The sequence below is a fragment of the Sorex fumeus genome, unplaced genomic scaffold (genome assembly GCF_029834395.1).
Source record: "Sorex fumeus unplaced genomic scaffold, SorFum_2.1 ptg000044l, whole genome shotgun sequence".
Classification (NCBI taxonomy): domain Eukaryota; kingdom Metazoa; phylum Chordata; class Mammalia; order Eulipotyphla; family Soricidae; genus Sorex; species Sorex fumeus.
The window spans coordinates 73,006,155-73,026,891 of record NW_026606101.1 but is presented as its reverse complement, the minus strand read 5'-3'; the positions used below and the strand labels follow the sequence as shown (position 1 = coordinate 73,026,891).

General features: G+C 40.7%; 1 protein-coding gene across 1 annotated transcript in view; it reads left to right on the top strand.

The window, feature by feature from the left end:
- The first annotated feature begins 3,009 nt into the window (after positions 1–3,009).
- CPB1 (carboxypeptidase B1) overlaps positions 3,010–20,737 on the top strand; it is a 33,020-nt gene continuing 15,292 nt past the window's right edge. The window contains exons 1-9 of the mRNA XM_056122060.1: positions 3,010–3,080; positions 3,191–3,266; positions 10,008–10,132; positions 15,399–15,498; positions 15,610–15,711; positions 16,529–16,630; positions 18,465–18,575; positions 18,664–18,754; positions 19,580–19,782. Coding sequence (XP_055978035.1) covers positions 3,010–3,080; positions 3,191–3,266; positions 10,008–10,132; positions 15,399–15,498; positions 15,610–15,711; positions 16,529–16,630; positions 18,465–18,575; positions 18,664–18,754; positions 19,580–19,782 — 981 coding nt within the window. The remainder of the gene's footprint in view (positions 3,081–3,190; positions 3,267–10,007; positions 10,133–15,398; positions 15,499–15,609; positions 15,712–16,528; positions 16,631–18,464; positions 18,576–18,663; positions 18,755–19,579; positions 19,783–20,737) is intronic.

Genomic DNA, 20,737 nt, shown 5'->3' with positions numbered 1-20,737 from the left:
GAGTTTTCTAAATTTGGTGTTGAAACCTATGTACTGAGCATCCCCCTGGGCCAACCTTAAATCATCCTACAGAACTGGGGAGCAATAGGATTGAAATCAACATAAAGCTTATGCTACTCACTGTAAGATGTGCCATAAAGTCTTTGATTCTGATTCAAGAATTTTGTATCTTCTGCTATAAGCTATGAAAACTTAGGAGGAATTTTTTTTATCTTGAAGGTAGAATAAAATCTTAGACCATTCATTCTTTTGAGCAAAGGCCCAGATTTATATGTATATTTATATCAAGCTAGTGAAATGAAAGACTTGATATTATAATGATGTCAGCTCTCCCTAGACTAGTATATAGATTTAATGCTATACTCATCAAAATTCCAACAAGATTTTTCACAGAAATTGACAAGTTAATACTAAGAAGGACTTATGAACTCTTATACCTTGTGATCTATGGAGTACAGTAATAAAGACATAGTGATGCTCGTGTCAAATTAGACAAATCGTGGTCTACAATAGAAAGTACAAATTTTCCTTAGACATATATATGGCAAAAAAAACTTTAACCGAGAAACCACTGTAATTCAATGGGAAAAGAAAAGCCTTCTCAGGAACAGTACTAGATTTACTGGACCTTCTTTATCTAAGTTGTTGGACCAGACTCCACATCATACATAAATGATAAACTTCATAGTTTCCATAAAAGAATATAGCAACGTAGCACACTGTTCATCGATTTGCTCGAATGGGCACCAATAACTTCTCCATTGTGAGACTTGTTGTTACTGTTTTTGGCATATCAAATATGCAACGGGGGGGCTTGCCAGGCTCTGCCCTGCAGGCAGGATGCTCTCGGTAGCTTTCCAAGCTCTCTGAGAGGGACAGAGGAATCGAACCCGGGTAGGCCGCATGCATGGCAAACGCCATACCCACTGTACTGTAGCTCCAGCCCATAAAAGACCATGGAGCAGATCAAAATATTCTTGGAAAAAATGCTAACTGAGATCATTATAAAAGGAAAATGGTAATAAATGAAACTTTATAAAAATATGAAACTTCTCATTAAAGTTTTTATTAAAAAATTAAAATGCAAGCATATAGTGAAAATAAATATTTGCAATATATAACAAAGGACTTGTATCCAGAATACAAAAAGAACTGCTACAAAGCAATACTAAAGAGGCAAAAAAAACAATTTAATAAATACAATGAACAGAGTACCACTGTAGCACTGTCCTCCTGTTGTTCATTGATTTGCTCAAGTGGGTACCAGTAACGTCTCGCAAGAAATTGTGAGACTTGTTGTTACTGTGTTTGGCATATTGAATACATCACGGGGAGCTTGCCAGGCTTTGCTATGCGGACGAGATATTCTCGGTAGCTTGCCTGGCTCTAGGAGAGGGGTGGAGGAAATCGTATCCAGGTCAGTCCCGTGCAAGGCAAATGCCTTACACACTGTTCTATTGCTCCAGCCCAATAAACAGAGTAAAAAAATACAAATAAATGGGGTTGGAGAGGTAGGATAGCATGTAGGGTGCTTGGCTTGCATGTAACAGATCCTGGTTTGGTCTATAACGCCCTATTTGTTCCCCAGAGCCCCACCAGAAGTGATTCCTGAGTAGAACCAATAATAACCTTGAGTCTTGGCAGATGTGTCTCAAAAGACAAAGCACCGTAGCACTGTCCTCCCATTGTTCATCAATTTGCTGAAGGGGGCACCAGTAACGTCTCACAGCAAATTGTGAGACTTGTTGTTACTGTTTTTGGCATACTGACTACTTCTCGGGGAGCTTGCCAGGCTTTGCTGTGTGGGCAAGATACTCTCGGTAGCTTGCCGGACTCTCCAAGAGGGGCGGAAGAATTGAACCTGAGTCAGCCGACACATACAAGGCAAATGCCTTCCCCACTGTGCTATCGCTCCAGCCAAAAAAAAGAAAGAAAAAATAAGAAGAAGAACAAAAGATATACAAGTTAAAGACTTCAATAGATGCTTCCCAAAACAATATTTATAAGTTGTCTATAAGTACATGACAATATTCTTTATATTGGTAGTAGAGGGAAAGACAAATACAAGTCACATTCACATACCTCTGCATATTCACTAGAACTACCAAAATTAGAATCTGGTGATATCAAAATGCTGTAAAGAATGCAGAAGAACTGGACACTGGTAGAAGCTTAAAATGGTACAACCACTGTGTAAGAATGTTTGGCAACGTCAAATAATGTTAACCTCCATTATTATTTAGCAATTCCCCCTTTAAAATTTTGACCTCCCCAAATGAAACCATATTCTAACAAAAAATTGTACAAAAAATATTTCAACTTTGCAATCACCCAAAATTGAGAAAATGTTCATCAACAAAAATACAATAAACAAATATCCAGCAATGGACTATTGCTTATTAACAAAAGGAACAAACCAATTATATATATACATATATACATATATATAAGTTAATCTCAAAAACATTGTCTTCAATGAAAGAAGACAAACTGAAAAAGTACACACAGTATGCTCTGATTTATATTAAGATGTAAAACGTGCACAATAAATGTAGGAAGATAGAAATCTGAAAGATAGTTTCCTGAGGTGACTATAGAAATAGACAGGAAAGAAGTTCCCAGGAACTTTTTGGGATGATGAAAATGTTCTATCTCTTGACCGGAATGTCTATTATATAGTTTGTATTGGTCCAAATTCTTAAAATTTATACTTAACCTCTAGAATTTATTGCATGCAAATCTTAGTTCAAAGTGGAAACAAGAGCACAAACTAGACGATTGAAAAGTCAATGACTCAAGGTCTGACATCCAAGTTAGGACAGTTGGACTTGAGATTTTTTGTTGTTTTCACAGGTGTGAAGGGAGATAGCCACTCACACTTTCCACAGCTCCCAAGGCAATAATGCCAGGAAAAACAGTGATCAAGATTTGATAGTGTCCCTGGACAGAGAACACCCTGGTTTATAAAAGCAGGTGCGATGCCCGCAATGACTGACTCAGTCAGGCACCATGTTGGCCTTCTTGGTTCTCGTGTCTGTGGCCCTTGTGTCATCTCACCAGACTGCAGAGCACTTTGAAGGGTAAGTAAGCGACTCCCTCAATGAGAGGATCTCTCTTTCTTGCTAGACCCTAGATCTCAGTGCATTCCTTTATTCTGACTGTTCTCTTCTGCTGCTGTCCCGCTATTCAGTGAGAAGGTCTTCCGCGTTGATGTTGAAGATGAAAGCCACATCAACTTGCTGAAGAAGTTGGCCAGCACTACCCAGGTAAATAGCAACTCTATTCCTTATTTCGCTTCACACTTATTCAGAAATCTGGGAGTGTGATATGCTCCCATCCAAGTAAGAATGGCATGATATATTAGCTATAGCACTTCTGCAGTTTTAAAAAATAATAATAAATTTTTAAATACTTGAAAAATGGTACCACAAAACATTTTTCCAGGCTAAACGCAATAGCCACAAGCCCCGTAGCATTATAAATCTGTGAGAACTTTACAAAGAGCTGACAGAGCAACTGGATGAGCTGGAACTGTGCAAAGGTCATAGAACATCTAATGTACAGTTACTTCCTTTCTAAGGCTAAAAAGAAAAATGATCAGCATGGATAAGACTGAAAAACTGGGCTTTGGTCCAACTAGAAATTTATTTCCACATCCCATGCATCATCTGTTCTCTTTTATTTTCTTTCATTCCAAATCAAACAGCTTGAGTTTTCATGACCTTGATTCAAGCTCTCTTGTAATGACATAGCAGGAAGGGTCAGACTGGGTGAAAAAAGGAAAAAATTGCCATGAGTGATTTACATACTTTTCTTTCATTTTCAAGAAACAAAAATATCTAGGCTACTGTTTTTTAAAAGATCCATCCTGGACTTGCAGAGTATAGAGGACAGGGCACTTGCCTGGCATGTGTATGATCCAGGGTGCCATCTCTGACATCACATATTCTTCCCAGAGCACTGCCAGGGGTGGCAAAATAATATTCACTGTACATTGATTCAAACTGAAATTATTAATTATATATGTAGGATGACAATAAGCTGTTGGGGCTCTTGGGGGCATTCATATTTCAAATATATAATACCCTCCTTGGAATCCTCCCAATCCTCCTGATTTTGAGGCCTAACAAAATCTCTTAATACATCCAGAGAAATGAGAAAACTCTCTTTCTCAGAGTCATCTGACTGTCTTACAAAGCATTTCAATTATTATTCTGTGCTTTAAAAAAATGTCTCTAACTTTGATCTACTGGACCTACCTGATCTTAATGTTGTCATGCTTCTAAGACATTTCTTTTTTCAGTCCTTCCATCATTTCTCTTAGTGCTGGTTTACTCACTTTTAATCATGCTTGTCCCCTCTGTATACAGCTCAGTCATCCCATTTCTATCCCTTTTATATAATATAGCTCTCATAATTGATGATAGAACTTCAAGTATCCTCTGAATAATATACCTTTAGGTTCATGTGTGAAGCAGACATTTATGAAGGGGTCCTCACAGTCCTTACATCATCCTCAATGGCTATAGAATTATCTTCACTTATACAAACCTATGACCAATCAAAACCATGATGCTATTTTTTTCTCACATGAATCACTCTCAAGTAATCTTCCTTCTGAGCATGCCTAATTGTTATTTGCCTATATGCAAGATTTAGGCTACTTTTAGCATGGTAAGACCATTTTAAAAATGAATTCAGGGGCCTGGGGCAATAGCACAGCAGGTAGGGCATTTGCTTTGCACGCAGCCGACCTGGGTTTGATTCCCAGCATCCCATATGGTCCCCTGAGCACCGCCAGGAGTAATTCCTGAGTGCATGAACCAGGAGTGACTCCTGTGTATCGCCGGTGTGACCCAAAAAGCAAAATAAATAAATAAATAAAAACTAGATATTTGAAAAAAATAAAAATGAATTCAGCACCCAGGAAAATAATTCATTCCCAGAACTTTGCATTACCAGCAAGTTTGATAAGCATGCCCTCTTAACACTTAGTCACTGATCCAGAAAAATATTACGCATGTCAGGGGTCAGTACAGAATTAGATACCGCCTTCATGGTTTATTCATCCGATACCTATTTATCACGAGTATAAAACATGCCAGACACAAGCATTAAGCTCTGAGAGCAAGTCATTAACCAACTCTCCTTGTTGAACATTTGTTCAACTTCCAAGTTATTGGAGTGTTAGCTAACACTGTCTTAATTTCCATCTTGCAAAGAAGAATCTATATGCAAAGATTTGGTCAAACTCTTTGCTAAGACCACATTTCAATGTTCTAGTTGACTCTTCCATTAGTTAATTGGGCCTGACTTATTCTTGCTTTGAACCACTCTGGCTTCCAGTGATCACAGCTTCCTGTTCTCAGGATTGCTATTCCATCTGTTTCCAGTCTACACCACAGCTTTGCTAAAACTCCTGCTTCAGGGATTCACCTTTTTTTCCTTTTTGATATCTAAGATTTATCCCCTCTATTCCTTGGTGACTTCTTCAAATTCTGGTTCCTTCAATATTACTGAGATGACTGTTGTCACATCAATAATGTCAGTGTGGTCATATAAAAGTCGACACTCTCTTGTGGCCACGAGCTGCCAATATGGGCTCAGACTTCCTGAGTTCAAGTCCTGGCTTTATCTTGATAAGGATAAACTTTGTGTCTGTCATCATCATCATCAATTCCATCCGGAAGTCTGAATGCAATTTTCATGGCCCGAAAATCCCCACTCTCTCAGTGACTGTTTGCTGCCTTGGTCTTTCCAAACAATGTATCTCTGCCAAATCATCATATGTAGAAATTTCTTTACTCATAATAATACTATTTCTTGCTGGAAGTAGAAAAGAAGCAAGATATAGTAAAACTCCTTCTTGGAAAAGACAAAGATAAACAAAAGTTAAGTCAGATTACTTTGCAAAAATGTTAGACTTGTACTCCAAGCTGTGAGGCTGCATGCTTCTTTATTCATCTTATTTCCAGCATAGCTGAGAGATATTTTATTCTTCTGAGCCATCCTGCCAGTGCAGCATATTCTGGTCTGCAGCCTTCCTGACAAGATTGGTACAAGGTCACCTCATCTTTGCATTCATCCTTGGTCATGGGTCCTTCTTTCTGACTTTGAACATGTCCTTTAACAAGTTGAATGCATTGAGGAAATCTGTAACTACTCTGGATGCCAGTGGCTTTCCCTTCTTCATCTGTAATTTTTCAGGATGCACTTGGTATTCTTGAATCAGAATCATACTTGTTCCCTTCAGGGAGACATTTATTATTTTAAAAAATTAATAAATAAGAACGAACCACTCTCTTGGGGTCAGAGTGATAGGACAGGAGGTAAGGCTCTTCCCTCGCACACAGCTGACCAGTTCAATCCCTTGCACACACTAATAGTCCCTGAGTACCACCAGGAATTATCCCTAAGCATAAAGCCAGGAGTAAGCCCTGAACACTGTTATGTGTGACCCAAACAAAACAAAACCTAAACAAAACCAAAAAAAATAAAAGCCCACTCACTTCTCTGGGTCTTCTTGAACTTTGTTTGTCCAGTTTAAGATGTCAAAATAGAATGCTGATTGATTGATTTCCAATGTTCTAATCTTTCCTGCAACACTAGAACATTCCTCCTTGCTTTCTGGAATTAGGCCTAGAGTAGAATTGCTTTTCTTCCAAAAAGAAAGGAACACTTTGTTAAGATAAACACGAAGTTGCTCAACTTATAGTCAAACACAATCTGAACAAACAAATTTGTACAAATTTGAATAGAATTAAGGACATTAAAACTAATAGTTATTATCTTAAATGTGCATCTTACTTTTAAAATGATTTAAGAGATATGATTTTATCTTGTTTTCTGTTAGCTTTGTGAATATTTCAGAAGGACTCTAGTTAGTAGCCAGTTGGCCTATAAAGTTGGTATTTCATAATTGTATCACTACAACATGTTTCTTTACCTTCCATAATATTTTCTTGTGATTCTCTACCATTCTGATCTTGTATTTATAATTTTATTACTTTAGTTTTATCATTTCAAAATATATAATTCAATTCTTCACATCTTTTGTTACTTACTCCATATCCCTTTTATAGATACAGATCACATTCACAAGGTCTTAGTAATTTGAAAACTTTATAAATGTATCCTTATGCTTATATTTAAGCATGTCATTTGTATCCATACTTTTCACATTGGAATTAGATGCCAAGTTATATGATTGTTCCTAACATTTGGGTCCCATAACTTCTAAGTGCTGAGGACAAAACTCAGTATTATAAGCCTGCATCATACTGGTAGGACTCCAGAGTTGGTAGTATGCTTGCTGCTAAGTTTCTCTATGAAAAACTAAAAATTGTTAAGTGACCTCAGGTTTGGTATACAGGTATTCTGTCAAATATGTTTATGAGATTTCCTCACCCTCTTTTAAAGAATCCACTATTCTCACAGCACAATTTAAAAAGTGATATATACTATCTCTCTATATGTTTTCCCCAATATTTTGTAGACCCATGGCCAGTAGGTAAGAGGTTAGAAGGCTAATGAAAGCAGCTTTCAGAAAGAGATAAAAAGAAAACATTTCATAAAGCATTTAGATTGTTCTGAAATAGCACTGAGGATGATAGTAGAATTGGCATCAAGGATACTGAGGCAGCATTTGCTACTTTGAGTATAAAGCTGGTATCTTAATACATCTTCTAAAGCAGAACAAGGTGAGTGAGAAGTGGATAAAGAGAAGGCAGGCAGCTAGCAAAGGAAGCTCCGTTAAGTTGCTCCCATGGAGAAAGACTGGAGTTTGCTCCTACAGGGACACATGCTTTGGGCTCTCACCACATAGGAAAAGATGGAATTGGAGTTTTTATACATCCACTTTCCAGGGCCATTGTTTGGGCTTTTCTCTGGAGAGGTCTATTTTCAGGGCCTATTAATTGTGAGCTTGCCTTTTCCCAGTTTAGGGGACAGGGGAAGGAGAGGGGTTCTCCAGTCCAGAGCTGCAGATCTTGGCCAAGAGAATTTTCCCTGGAGCACATTTAATATCCCATAGATTGCTAACGGGTGGGGCTGTCAAATGACCAACTGAGGCAAAGAAATCTTTGTGTGCTTTGCCTATGACAAATCTCAATGTCTATAATAAAACTCCTCCTCCCTCTCCTGTTCCACAAGCTTTCCTTGAGAGCAGAGATTCAGAGCTTACTCTCATTGGAAACGCTGCTTCTTTTCCTTCTGCTGTGTTTGTCATACTTCCTTTTACAAAGCTATCTAGTAGGAACTCAGCCCCAGTTCCTGCCTTTCTCTGCTCTTATCACAACAAGCCTTCACAGTGCTACCATATCATCAAACTGTTTAACTGACCCTCATCTTTGACTCGCTAGAGCATATTCTGTACAGTAGATGCTTATCAAGGCATTGTTAATCTCTCCTTTCCAACCCCCCTGCCCTACAATGACAAACACCCTGACAGCATTTCTTTCCAGAATTCCTCCTAATGTCACCTCCTAGTGTCCCTATTTCCCATTGCCGTGGTATTCCCTAAGACCCCAACAGTTGGTTGAAGATTACCTGATTGGCTTCTGGATTCCCCAGGGGGTATCATTAAGTTATCCTATGTTCTCTCATAGGATATAACCCCTGCATCTACCCTAATGTCCTGGCAAGTTTTAGGCAGTGGCCATACAGCTCACCACCTGTTTCCTCTCCAATCTGACACTAGCTTACCAACATTGAGATTGGAACTAGAAAAGACACATAGGCAGAGAAATACCAAGGGTCAGGGATCCAGGCCTTTACTCAATTCATGGAAAGAAGAGAAACTTCCTTCTGAAATGGCACTGAGAATGGTAGTAGAATCAGCATCGAGGATACTGGGGCAGCAATATATCCTTGATTCCTGTTTTTCAGTGGGAATACAAAAAGATATTTGAAACGATCTCACACACACACACACACACACACACACACACAAGTATCATTTCAAATAATGTATCATCCTGTCATTTGGTGGGGGGATAATTTTCCCTAAAAGTTTCCCCCTCCCCAAGGACAGAATTCTGTGTGACATGCTCACATGTATACCGAGTAAGTTATACATGTCACCAATGGAAGTTAATAAGTAATTAAACAAATAGAGATATTAATACAGTATTAAATCCTTGGGGATGTTTTGTTCTGGCCATGGTCAGATGTCTACTGTAGAAAGATACATTTTCTCTCATAGGATATCATCTACTGGTCAGCTTCCTGTTTCCATACATAACTGAGAGAGACATTACTCAGACATTACTCCAGTTAAGTATCCAGACTCTTGGGAGCCTCAAGAGTTCCAAAAGAGATTTATATAAATAAGTCTATTAAAAACTAAAAGTAAAGTCCCTGGTGTGTGGTTCAGTGTTTAGAGCACCTGATTTTCATACAGGAAGTCACCAGGTTGATCCCTGGTACCTTCCCATGCACCTGAAGGCCATAATCTCGCAAGAACTGTAGTAGGAGCCCCAGTAACCCACAAAAATTTCAATTCCTAGCATCCTACGGCCAAATATGTGAGTCCTGGGGCCACCACAGCTTGCAACTCCCAGACTTGGCAACAAAAACAACCAAGGGAAGAAAAAAACAAAATGTAACCAAAAATATAAAAAAAATTAGCAGGGGAAAAAATGTGAAAAGCGAAGCTTGATTTTCTATCAAATATTTTGTCTCTAGTTAATTCATCATTATTCATTCAGCACATTTATCTGTTACGACAAACATTCCCATTACAAAAAGCAACTGTTCCAGAAAAATCAATAAGTAGAAAAGAGCAGTCATAGAATCCTATAATTAACTAGCATTGTGGGGAATAACTATCTATTCTTCATGCTTGTGAATAATCAATGAAGGCTATTGTGGAAACATTTTTATTGGTGTTCAACAATTTGGTCCCAACTCTTATTAACTCAATTTTAAGAGATTTCACAGACAACTTAATTTTCAAAGTAACTCAATGGAGTAAAGCAATACAATATAATATTTTCTTCCATCTTCAGCTTGACTTCTGGAAACCTGACTCCGTCACCCAAATCAAGCCCCACACCTCCGTTGACTTCCGTGTAACAGCAGAAGATGTCTCCGCTGTGGAAGACTTCCTGGATCAGAATGAACTCAACTATGAGTGAGTTTATGTTCTAGCTGTTAAATGCCCCTGTGGGTATGCTGGCATCCCAGTCTCCCCACAGTCCTGGCAAGAGCCAACAGAGACCAAGATGGTTGCTTGTTAAGCATACGGCAGAGCTGGTCCTGGCTTCCAGATCTTAAAACTTCAAACCCAGTGCTTTGTCTGTTGAGTTACTGATCTCATAAGCATAGTTCGGCTCCCCACGTCTTTGGCCAGATATCAGAGCAGATACTGCTCTATATGAATATATATATATATATATATATATCGAACAAGTCATGGGACAATCTTATTACTAGTTAGAAACAGGTGTAGACCCAGATCATATTCAGTCTGCTTTCCAGTTAAGTATCCAGACTCTTGGGAGCCTCAAGGGTTCCTACAGTCACACTGAGTGGTCCTTCTGTTCTTCTTTCCTTCTCTGCTGCCTCTAATGGCAGGAGATGGCATGGGGAAAAGGGCAGATATAAAGGACACTGATTCCCTACAAAGTGCGAATAAACTGATCGCACCATGCTCCTCTATCCAAATGCTACTTTGGTTCATCTCAGCCCTTTGAGATTAATCAGGGGCAAGTATTCAAGTGTTGGTACTGTAAGTCATGAGTACCTACTTATTCCAAGCACCAAAAAGAATAGAATAAGTTCCACCTATGTCAGAGGAAGAAAAGCTTGAAATAAATTGGGATCATGAGGCTAGAGAAACAGTAGCACTGTAGCACTGTCCTCGCGTTGTTTATTGATTTGCTCAAGCAGGCACCAGTAATGTCTCCAGTAGCAGAGACTTGTTACTGTTTTTGGCATATTGAGTACACCATGGGGAGCTTGCCAGTCTTTGCTGTGCGGGCGGGATACTCTCGGTAGCTTGCCGGGATCTCCGAGAGGGATGGATGAATCGAACCTAGGTCGGCCGCATGCAAGGCAAACGCCTTACCCGCTTTGCTATCACTCCAGCCCTAGAGAAACAATAAATCAGATAAGGTGCTTGTCTTGCCTGATCCCAATGTGTGTTTGATCCCAGACACCTCATTATGGTCCCCTGAGCACTGCCAGGAACGATCCCTGAGTGAAGACCCAGGAGTGAACCCTGAGAACTGCTGGGTGATGTTAAACAAACAAACAACAACCAAAAAAAGAAAAAGAAACAGGGACCATGTGTAATAGTACTAAGGTGGATGAGGAGCTGAGACGCAGGAGAACATATATCACATCTAGGGAATGAGATTTCTGCTGAGTTGAGAAAAATGAGTTAACGTTTACCTCATATAAGGAAAAGGCATAGTCTGGGCAGAGAAAGACTAAATGCTAAAGTTTGGAAGTGGGAGAGACCACTGTAACCCGGAAGCATTTGTAAGAGAGGATGTGGAGGGGAAGAGCTCTTGTTGGATGCAGAGTTCAGTCTTTGCTCTGCACCTGCAGATGTTTATCAAACAATTTAACTATCTCCAGCCACGCTCAAGTCTCCCATTTTGAGAACATCAGCAACATAATTTTGGATTAGAAATCATCGCATGCCTCTCACATTTTACAAATATAGTTGAGCATTTGTGCCAGCGACATTGTCAAAGTGCCGCCTATAAAATTGGTATCTTCATCAGGAGTGGTACAGAGTAATGCAGCAAGGAATTGCTTTGGGGGGAAAAAAACAGACAAGATACAAATCTAGGTTCTACAACATCCTGGCTGTGTGGCCAAGCTAATTAGCTTAACTTCCCTGAGCTACAGTTTCTTTATCCATAAAATGAAGACATCACATCTCTCAAAGGTGAAGATGAAATCCACGTAAATAAATTTCAACTGATAGGACTGTTGCTGAGAATGCTGGGAGGATTTGCTATCGCACCCAGAGGCAGGTTACACTGCTTTAAAAGTTCAATAGAAACAGCAATATTTAACCCCATTATCATGCTTTCCACAGCTTAGCTCTCTGCCTCCGCCTGAGCAAAGCAGCCAAATGTGACCCAAAGAACGGAATGCCTTTTTAAAACCGAAATATAACGGGCCGTTTCAGAACGGAATGAAGATTCCTGTCTCTGATCGTTCGCTCTGCTTGTTACACGGGGATGGACTTCTAAAGTCCTAGCCTCTAGGAGCCAGTCGAGCATTCAAAAAGATGACTGCTTCTTTGTAATTCCTTGAGAAAGGCAAAAGGAGGTGCAGAGACCCTAACAACCCTAGCCCCCCGAATGATGTCCTAGATCTCCCTGTATCACAAAGAGGCAAAACGGCTTCTAAACCCACACAAAGAGGAAGAATGACTTCTAAATCCATGCCTTTGATCATGTGGAAAATTCACGGCTCTTTTTTGCGTGAGTAAACTTCTGGAGAACCGTGTCCTAGTGTTGTCTCATCTGCAACATAGCGCCCTCTCAGAGGACTAGGTTCTTACTCACGTTCACGTCTCTGTTCACCGCTAGGCCCCTTTGTATATAATTTTCTAAATATTAAATAATAATAAGTCCCCAGGAATCCAAGATGCGCCCCGGCAGTATCCCCATGCAGCCCATTATTACCTCAAATGATAACAAACGTACATTCACGTGGTCTCCCGCTAGCAAGATCATGCAGAGTGCGTGTATAAAGGAGAAGCTGTCTGCTGTACCATTCTGCCAAAATCACTTTTCAGCCCTATCAGAGTTCCAACCCTCTTCACCAGCACTAGTTATAGTTTGACAGCCTTAATCAGGTTCTGAATTATCACACGGGAAAATTCAGATGCGTGCACAAGAAAGAAAAATAAAAAGCTATTTTTAACTTACTTTTTTGGCTTTTGGGGGCACACCTGGAGATTCACACAAGTTCCCCAAAAAGCCAAAAAAAAGTTAAAAATAGTTTTTATTTTTCATCGCCAGGAGTAATTCCTGGCGGTGCTCGGGGGGCCATAAGGGATGCTGGGAATCGAACTTGGGTTGGCCGTGTGGAAGGCAAACACCCTACATGCTGTGCTATCGTTCCAGCCCCCATTTTTAACAATTTTTAAGTGTTTTTATGCACTCTGATTCACAGACAGGGGTGGGGGGGACCTAGAAATTGGAAGGTGTTCATCTCCATTTTGTGGTTTGCAGAATTCCTTCTGACACAGGCAGGAAGCTGTCTTTATTTGCCCTTTGCCCTCCAAGGCGAGACAGTCCCCACTGATCGTCTATCACTGCATGGTGCTGCTGCATGTCGCAGGGTCATGTGACGAAGCAGCCTCAATGCAGTTCATGATGACACAGATGTGTTCTTCCGTAGCAATGGGCAGAGTCCGGGAACTGATCAAAATCCGGGGAGGGGAGATGAGAAAGTGAGCTGGGTCTCTTCTCACTGTCCCTGGCTTTCTTGAGAAGCTGGATTATCTCATTTTCTTGCATATTTAAGGAGGGAGGATGGGGGCAGCTGGATGGCACTAAAAAGAGAAGATTTTTATAGTATATAAATGTATAAAATAGTGTGCAAGCTTCTGTACTTTGAAACTTAATGCCGTCCCTATTATATTAAGAAGCATTGTTTTAATCTCCTAGAAGTTCATTATTTAGTAATAATATTTTGTAATATAACTAAAAAAGTGCTTCATCCTAAATCTAATAAAATGAAATCATCATTAAGCTGGAGAGGATCACTTAAGGTCAATCCCCTGCCTTCTGGCAAAAAAAAAAAAGTCATACCACATCAACACCTGATTTCTCATGCTCCTTTGCAAGTGACTGGGGGAGGCTTTGACTCTTGAAAGTCAAGCGGAATTTCACTGCCTTTGGGGAAGGAGGGCGCTTCTTTTACCTGGTTATTGATGAAAATGTTTAATATTAAGCCCAATAATAGATCTAAGAATTACTCTTCTGTTTGTGGCACCAAACAAAACACTAGCCCCACAGTCCTCCAATTCTCCTGGGAAATTTAAATCTGCATAATGAATACGAAGGACAGAGAATAGATAATTCGAAGCAGTGCACACCTCCCCCTCCCCCTCCCCAGGATTTCTGGCAGGTGAGAGATGGCTGTAGTCATGCCTTCCAGCCTGAGTCCCTGGAATGTCCACCCACTGCCTGGGAGCAATTCACTGCTGCTTTGCTCTGGACACTCTCTAAGGAACCATGTGACCTGGATTTTCTCCCTGCTTGAGGACAATGGAGAAATCTTGCTAAACGAAAAGTAAATGTTGCACCACAGTCCCTCTTGAATTATTCATTTGCTCCTTCTGGAAGTCTGAGTAGCACCCCCTTTGGAGACAGAGTGGGGTCTTTCATGCTGGCTTCGAGTCTTCGAGTCTTCGAGTTTTCCAGCCAGAACCTGGAAAAAACTGAGAACAGATGACTGGTTAAAGAAATTTTGGTACATTTACACAGTGGAGTACTATGTAGCTATTAGAAAAGATGAAATCATGAAATTCACATACAAGTGGTACTACATGGAAAGTATCGTGTTAAGCGAAATGAGTCAGAAAGAGCAGGATAGACACAGAAAAAATGTTTGTTATATCTTAAGGTCATTTTTCTAAACTAGCAAAACAAAAGTCAAGCATACAGTTGGAGGACCATCCAGCAGAAATGAATGATCTAAACTCAATATTTGGGCTGGGATTTATTACAACCTTCGCTTGTTATAAGTCTAAAGTTCCAGCCATCAGGAAGCTTTTCTCAGAACGAAGCCATAGTCCAACAGGGAGGGTGTTTGCCTTGCACCTGGCCGACCTGGGTTCAATCCTTGGCACCCCACATGGTCTTCCAAGCACCGCCAGGAGTAATTCCTGAGTGCAGAGCCAGGAGTAAGCCCTCAGCATCAGTGAGTGTGACCCACCCCCCTAAAAAGCATATCTTAACATCTGGAGTCAGGACTTAAGCTGGAAGCTGATATCCCAGCTTACCTGGGACAGAGAAGACTCCTGAAACGCACCAGTGTCCATCTCTAAAGCAGGAGAGTCTTAAAGCGGAAAGAGCACATGAGAGCTCAAGCACAGTCCGATGCTCGCGCCAGGCCTCTGACTCGTTAGCTCCAGAGCTCAGGGGCTTCCTGCTCTGAGTTTAGGGTCTGAGACCCGTGATCTGGGCAGCCAGTGCCAAGGAAAAGCCTGCCAAGCACTTTCAAGCTTCTCCCATCCCTTTTTGCGCATTCGTCTCTCTGGGTGAGCAGTGGGGCTCCCAGGCAGCAGAAACAACCCCACAAAGACACGCAGACCCCAGTAGGCGGCGGCGTTTCACCTGCCAAAGCAGGGGCTTCCGGCCTTAGGGTGCAGTCCCCAGCAGCTGGCCTTGCCTCACGGGATCACCCACTCTGGTATTCTACAGGGTCTTGATCAACAACCTGAAATCCCTGCTGGAGGATCAGTTTGACAGCCAGGTCCGCAGCACCGGACACAACTACAAGAAGTACAACAACTGGGAAACGGTACGAGATGCCCGTGGTTCGAACTGACTTGGCTGTGCGGGTTGGACCTAGCACAGCTCACTAACCGCCTCCTTCCACCCCACCTCCCGCTCCCACGGTTCCTTTTGGTAGATCGAGGCTTGGACCGAACAGATCGCCAAGGAGAATCCCGCCCTCGTCACCCGCAGCGTCATCGGAACCACTTTTGAGGGACGCAATATGTACGTTCTGAAGGTAATCCTCTTTCTCCCTGGCCCGGCCCTGAGGCCTTCTCATCAATAGCTTCTGAGACTCGAGCATCTGTTTCCCAACACTGCTGAGTTCTTCCTGCCTAAGCCCCCAAGGAATCAGACCCTCCAGTTTTGTTGATTTTTTTCTGTCATGGGAGGTGTTCAAAACATTATCTTGATTTATTCCAAAAGAAAGATGCAATAAAACAAGAGACGCCTAATAAATTTGAGCACATACCTCTAAGCAATGTGAATGATAACCTACCTTGATGACGTTGCTCTTCCAGATGTTGCTTGCAAATAATCCACTTGCTAAAGAGGCTCGCAGACAACATTACAGAATGCATCGACCATGTGTCTGTCGACCTCTAATGTCATTTTTACCATGTAACTCTAATGAAGAAAAAAAAAAGACAAGGACTAAGTGGGGCAGAAGGAAAAATTCATACTAGATTAGCAACAGTCCTGATTACTTCTAATTACTCACCCAGTTGTCGTGGCCATGTCACCTAATAATAGAGCTGAAAATAACTTCACGTGAGTACAATTAAGGAGGTTAATCAAGCATCTTCTGAAAAGATGAGCTTGTCAAGCTTAATAAAAATAATAAACAGCCACGCAAGCCCTCAGCTCAAACACTGTGAGTGTCTAGAGGCAGGAACATTTCGTGCTATTATGTTTTAATTTAATCATGGGCTAGATCTCTAGCTGTCAATTTTCACCTGTTGCATCTGAAGCCCAGACAGGTGGGGCCCACTAACCCCTGTGTGCAGTGAATCACAGTTCCACAGTTCTTCCTTTTTGCCTTTTGTGTGCAATAGGTTGGCAAGAGTGGAGAAAATAAGCCTGCCGTCTTCATGGACTGTGGTTTCCATGCCCGAGAGTGGATTTCCCCTGCCTTCTGCCAGTGGTTTGTGAAAGAGGTCAGTACTTAGAAGGATTGGAGGAAGTGGAATTATTTATTTTAATTAACTCTTGATGGGGGCTGGAGCGATGGCACAGTGGTAGGGTGTTTGCCTTGTGCGCAGCCGGCCCAGCCGAGCTGGGTTCTATTCCTCCGCCCCTCTCGGAGGACCTGGCAAGCTACCGAGAGTATCTCTCCCGCACAGCAAAGCCTGGCAAGCTACCCGTGACATATTCGATATGCTAAACACAGTAACAAGACTCCCAATGTTACTGGGCCTGCTCGAGCAAATCGATGAGCAACAGGAGGACAGTGCTACAGTGCTAACTCTTCATAATATAATTGTAATCAAAGGCATTAACAGAAAAACAATCCTAGTTTTAAGTTCCCATTTTCAGATATTAGTTTCAACTTTGATGGAAGCCTTCATAAATCAAAATGCTGAGTAGCTAGCAAATGGTATTTATTGGAATTTCTCTCCTTTGAATTCTCACCTACCTTTGATGGTGAGGTTGAATGCCACAGATAGATCATGTCAAGATTAAGGGTCCTGACGATACCTCAATGTACACATAAGAATTAAAGAATAATACATTACAGACTCTACTTAAATGACATTGTTTTTTCACTTATTATAATTCTAATGATGAGATATATGTGAAAGTTCCTGAAAAGCTAACATTTTTAATATCCATGAGTCCATATTGATATAATGACTAGATAAAGAAGAACGCCTCTAATAGATGATGTATAATTAAAAGATGTATAAAGAATATAAACTGTAGCACTGTAGCACTGTCCTTCCGTTGTTTATCGATTTGTTCGAGCGGGCACCAGTAACATCTCCATTGTGAAACTTCTTGTTACTGTTTTTGGCATATCGAATACACCATGGGGAGCTTTCCAGGTTCTCCAAGAGGAACGGAGGAAAGAATATAAACAACCAACCAAATTACTAGAAAATAGAAGAGTGATAGTCATTGCAGGAACCTCTGTGGATGGGTGCAAATAATTAGAAGCATATAGGTTATAGATAAAGCGCTGAAGTGAAAGGACAAGGGACAAGGCATTTGCCTTACATATGGCTGAGTCTGGTTCTATCACCAGCAACACCTGTTCTCCTGAGCACTGCCAGGAGCAATCTCCGAACCCAGAGCCAAGAGTAGCCCCTGAGCCACTACTCGGTGTAGCTCCCAAACCCAAGCGTCTCACCAAAAAGGTCCTTTCAATCAAAGGGAAGTTTCCACATTACTTAGGAAGAATTCAGTTTGCAATAGGGTAATGGAGTTTCCTTCTCAAAAAAGAGGCATAAGGAGGCATGTAGCTTGGGCTTTTGAATAAAGACTCCCCAAATTTATTGAGGTGATCTCACGTCCAAATGTGAGATTCCTTTTCCTTCTATGCCGGCCAGACCTTCCTGAAGTTTCTACATGGGATATGCCTAGCTCCTCAAACACACTCCTTACTTGCTAGGAGTAAGTCTTACCCTCATATCCTGCTAAATTCAAGGGGAAAAAATGTTGTAGTTACATAATACATATGTTATTTAAGGCATAGCAAGATACACAAAAGTTATCTATAAAAATCTCTGATTTTATTAAAACTGCTCATATTTCATTACAAAAGTAATTATGTGAAGTACACATCAATAAAATAGTCTTCTCTAAAACAGAAGAACTAGAAGCAATGATTTTAAGTGAAATGATTGGCTGTATTTTAATAACTGCTTTTTAAATATTCGTAATATCCATCCCAATAAAGGACAGTAAAGTCAGCGCTTATACAGTCTATAAAGTAGCAGAATTTTGCTTTTCCACTCTTTCATGAAACTCTACTGTATAATTCGTGCACAGGCTGTTCGTACCTACGGACGTGAAACCCACATGACTGACCTTCTTGAAAGGTTGGACTTCTACATCTTGCCCGTGGTCAATATCGATGGCTACGTTTACACCTGGACCAAGGTATACAAACTCACTCTGCCAAGGGCTGGTAAAATTAAAAACAACCACTTTCTCCAACATATTTCCTAACCACATGATCCACTTCCAGAATCGCATGTGGAGAAAGACCCGCTCCATCCATCCTGGTTCTTCCTGCGTTGGTACTGACCCCAACAGGAATTTCGATGCTGGTTGGTGCAGTAAGTATCTGACTCAACACTTCACCACTTTGCATGTGCCTGTTGAAAGCCAGAGATGAAAGACAACACAGAAACATACAACTATGTTTTATATTTTGGAGTTCTGGCTTTTTTCTTTTGATAGTTTTGGGGTCATACCCAGCAATGTTCAGAGGTTACTCTTGGCTCTGCACTCAAGAATCATTCCTGGTATTGCTCAGGTGACCATGTGGGATGCTGGGGATCGAACCCAGGTTGGATGTGCAGGCCGAGCACCCTACTTGCTATACTATCTCTCCATCTGCAGAGTTCTGACTTTCTAAAAGCACAGAAAATAGGTAAATTTATTCAATTAAAATGTACAGTGGCACAGACCATTCATAGACCACCGGTATTCTCAGGTGTGCTAGATACCAGAAACCTCAGGCATATTTCCACTACCTGTGTGATGTACAATCTCCAGAGGAGACAGTCATACTAAATAGGGACTCATTTAAAGTGGGTGTTTAAACAAAAATGAGATAGTCTAATTCACTTACCAAATAAGGGGAACCATTTTATAGTAACAGAAGTTCCTCACAATTATACTCTTTTCCCCTATTTATTAATTTTATGACACTATGGTTCTTCTGTAATGTTATGCAGGACAGTAGTGATAGCTCTTGCAATTTTTCACACAGTGAGCTGAAAAACAGCACCTTAGTCTTGTGACTAATACATCCTTTCATGAGGACAATGGAAGAACGCCCTCTGAAAAACAGACATTCACTCTCTAATTTGAAACTTGCCCTGTAAGAACTGGAGAAGGGAACGATCTGCCATGAGTAACGATCCGTGTTTTTCCAGAAATTGGAGCCTCTAGGAAGCCTTGCGATGATACCTACTGCGGACCTTCTGCAGAGTCTGAGAACGAGACCAAGGCCCTGGCTGACTTCATCCGCGCCCACCTCTCCTCCATCAAGGCTTACCTGACCATCCACTCTTACTCCCAGATGATGCTGTACCCTTACTCCTATGACTACACAGTCGCAAAGGACAATGTTGAATTGGTAAGTAGCCAACGGGACTCCTATGGTATTTTGTTGTTAATAATTTTGCAAATTCTACTGCTGAAAAAAAATACTCTAGGAAGAATTTCTGGAATTTCTTTTATTGATTTAAAGTGGGTGTTTAAACAAAAATGCAATACAGTGGACATAGTAAAATGCAATACAGATTTACAAGACTTTGTAGTTGGATCAAGAACCTGGTTAAAAAGAAATAGGATTTGGGTTCAGGGAATGAATTCTTCAGTGGGTGGTTTATTTACTGATATTCAAAATGACAATTCAGCTACATCCTCCTATTTCCCTCCAAATTAGCTCTCCTGATGCATTTCGGAGAATCACTTTCCTTGAGTGACTCTCCTCCTACAGAGTAGCCAAACTCCTCCCTATCTCAGTGTTTTTGTGCTGTGCCCATCAGCTGTCTGTGGGGTTAGTCCAGGGAATAAGGTAAAATGATCAATGAAATAGTTATCAGAGTTTCAGTGTTGCCACATAGCATTGACCTGGATTTGACAAACGCAAAGCATGGCAGATACCATGAGGAATTTGGCACATTTAGTCGCTATTGAGTGGAGTGACAGGATTCTAGAAATGTGTGTTTCATAGTTTGGGTGAGACGTAGAAGTCAGTCATGAACAGATGCTGTAAACAGTTCTCTATTGGTTATAAATAACAATAGAATTTAAATTATCTTTGACAAAAATGAGAAAAGTTGAGAATCAAGCTATAATTACATGAAAACTTAATAGTATATGACTTTAATACTCACATTAGTATACGTTACACATCAGCATTTTTAATCCTCAAAATGATGTATTTTTAATTTTTAAAACATCTGTCTACCAAAAGATGGGGTTGATCATCCGAGAGAGCAAAGATAATATTTAAAACACTTGAGTTATGCAAAAAGAAAAAATTTTCACTTAATCAGTAACTTAGACATTTGCCTTATCAAAAT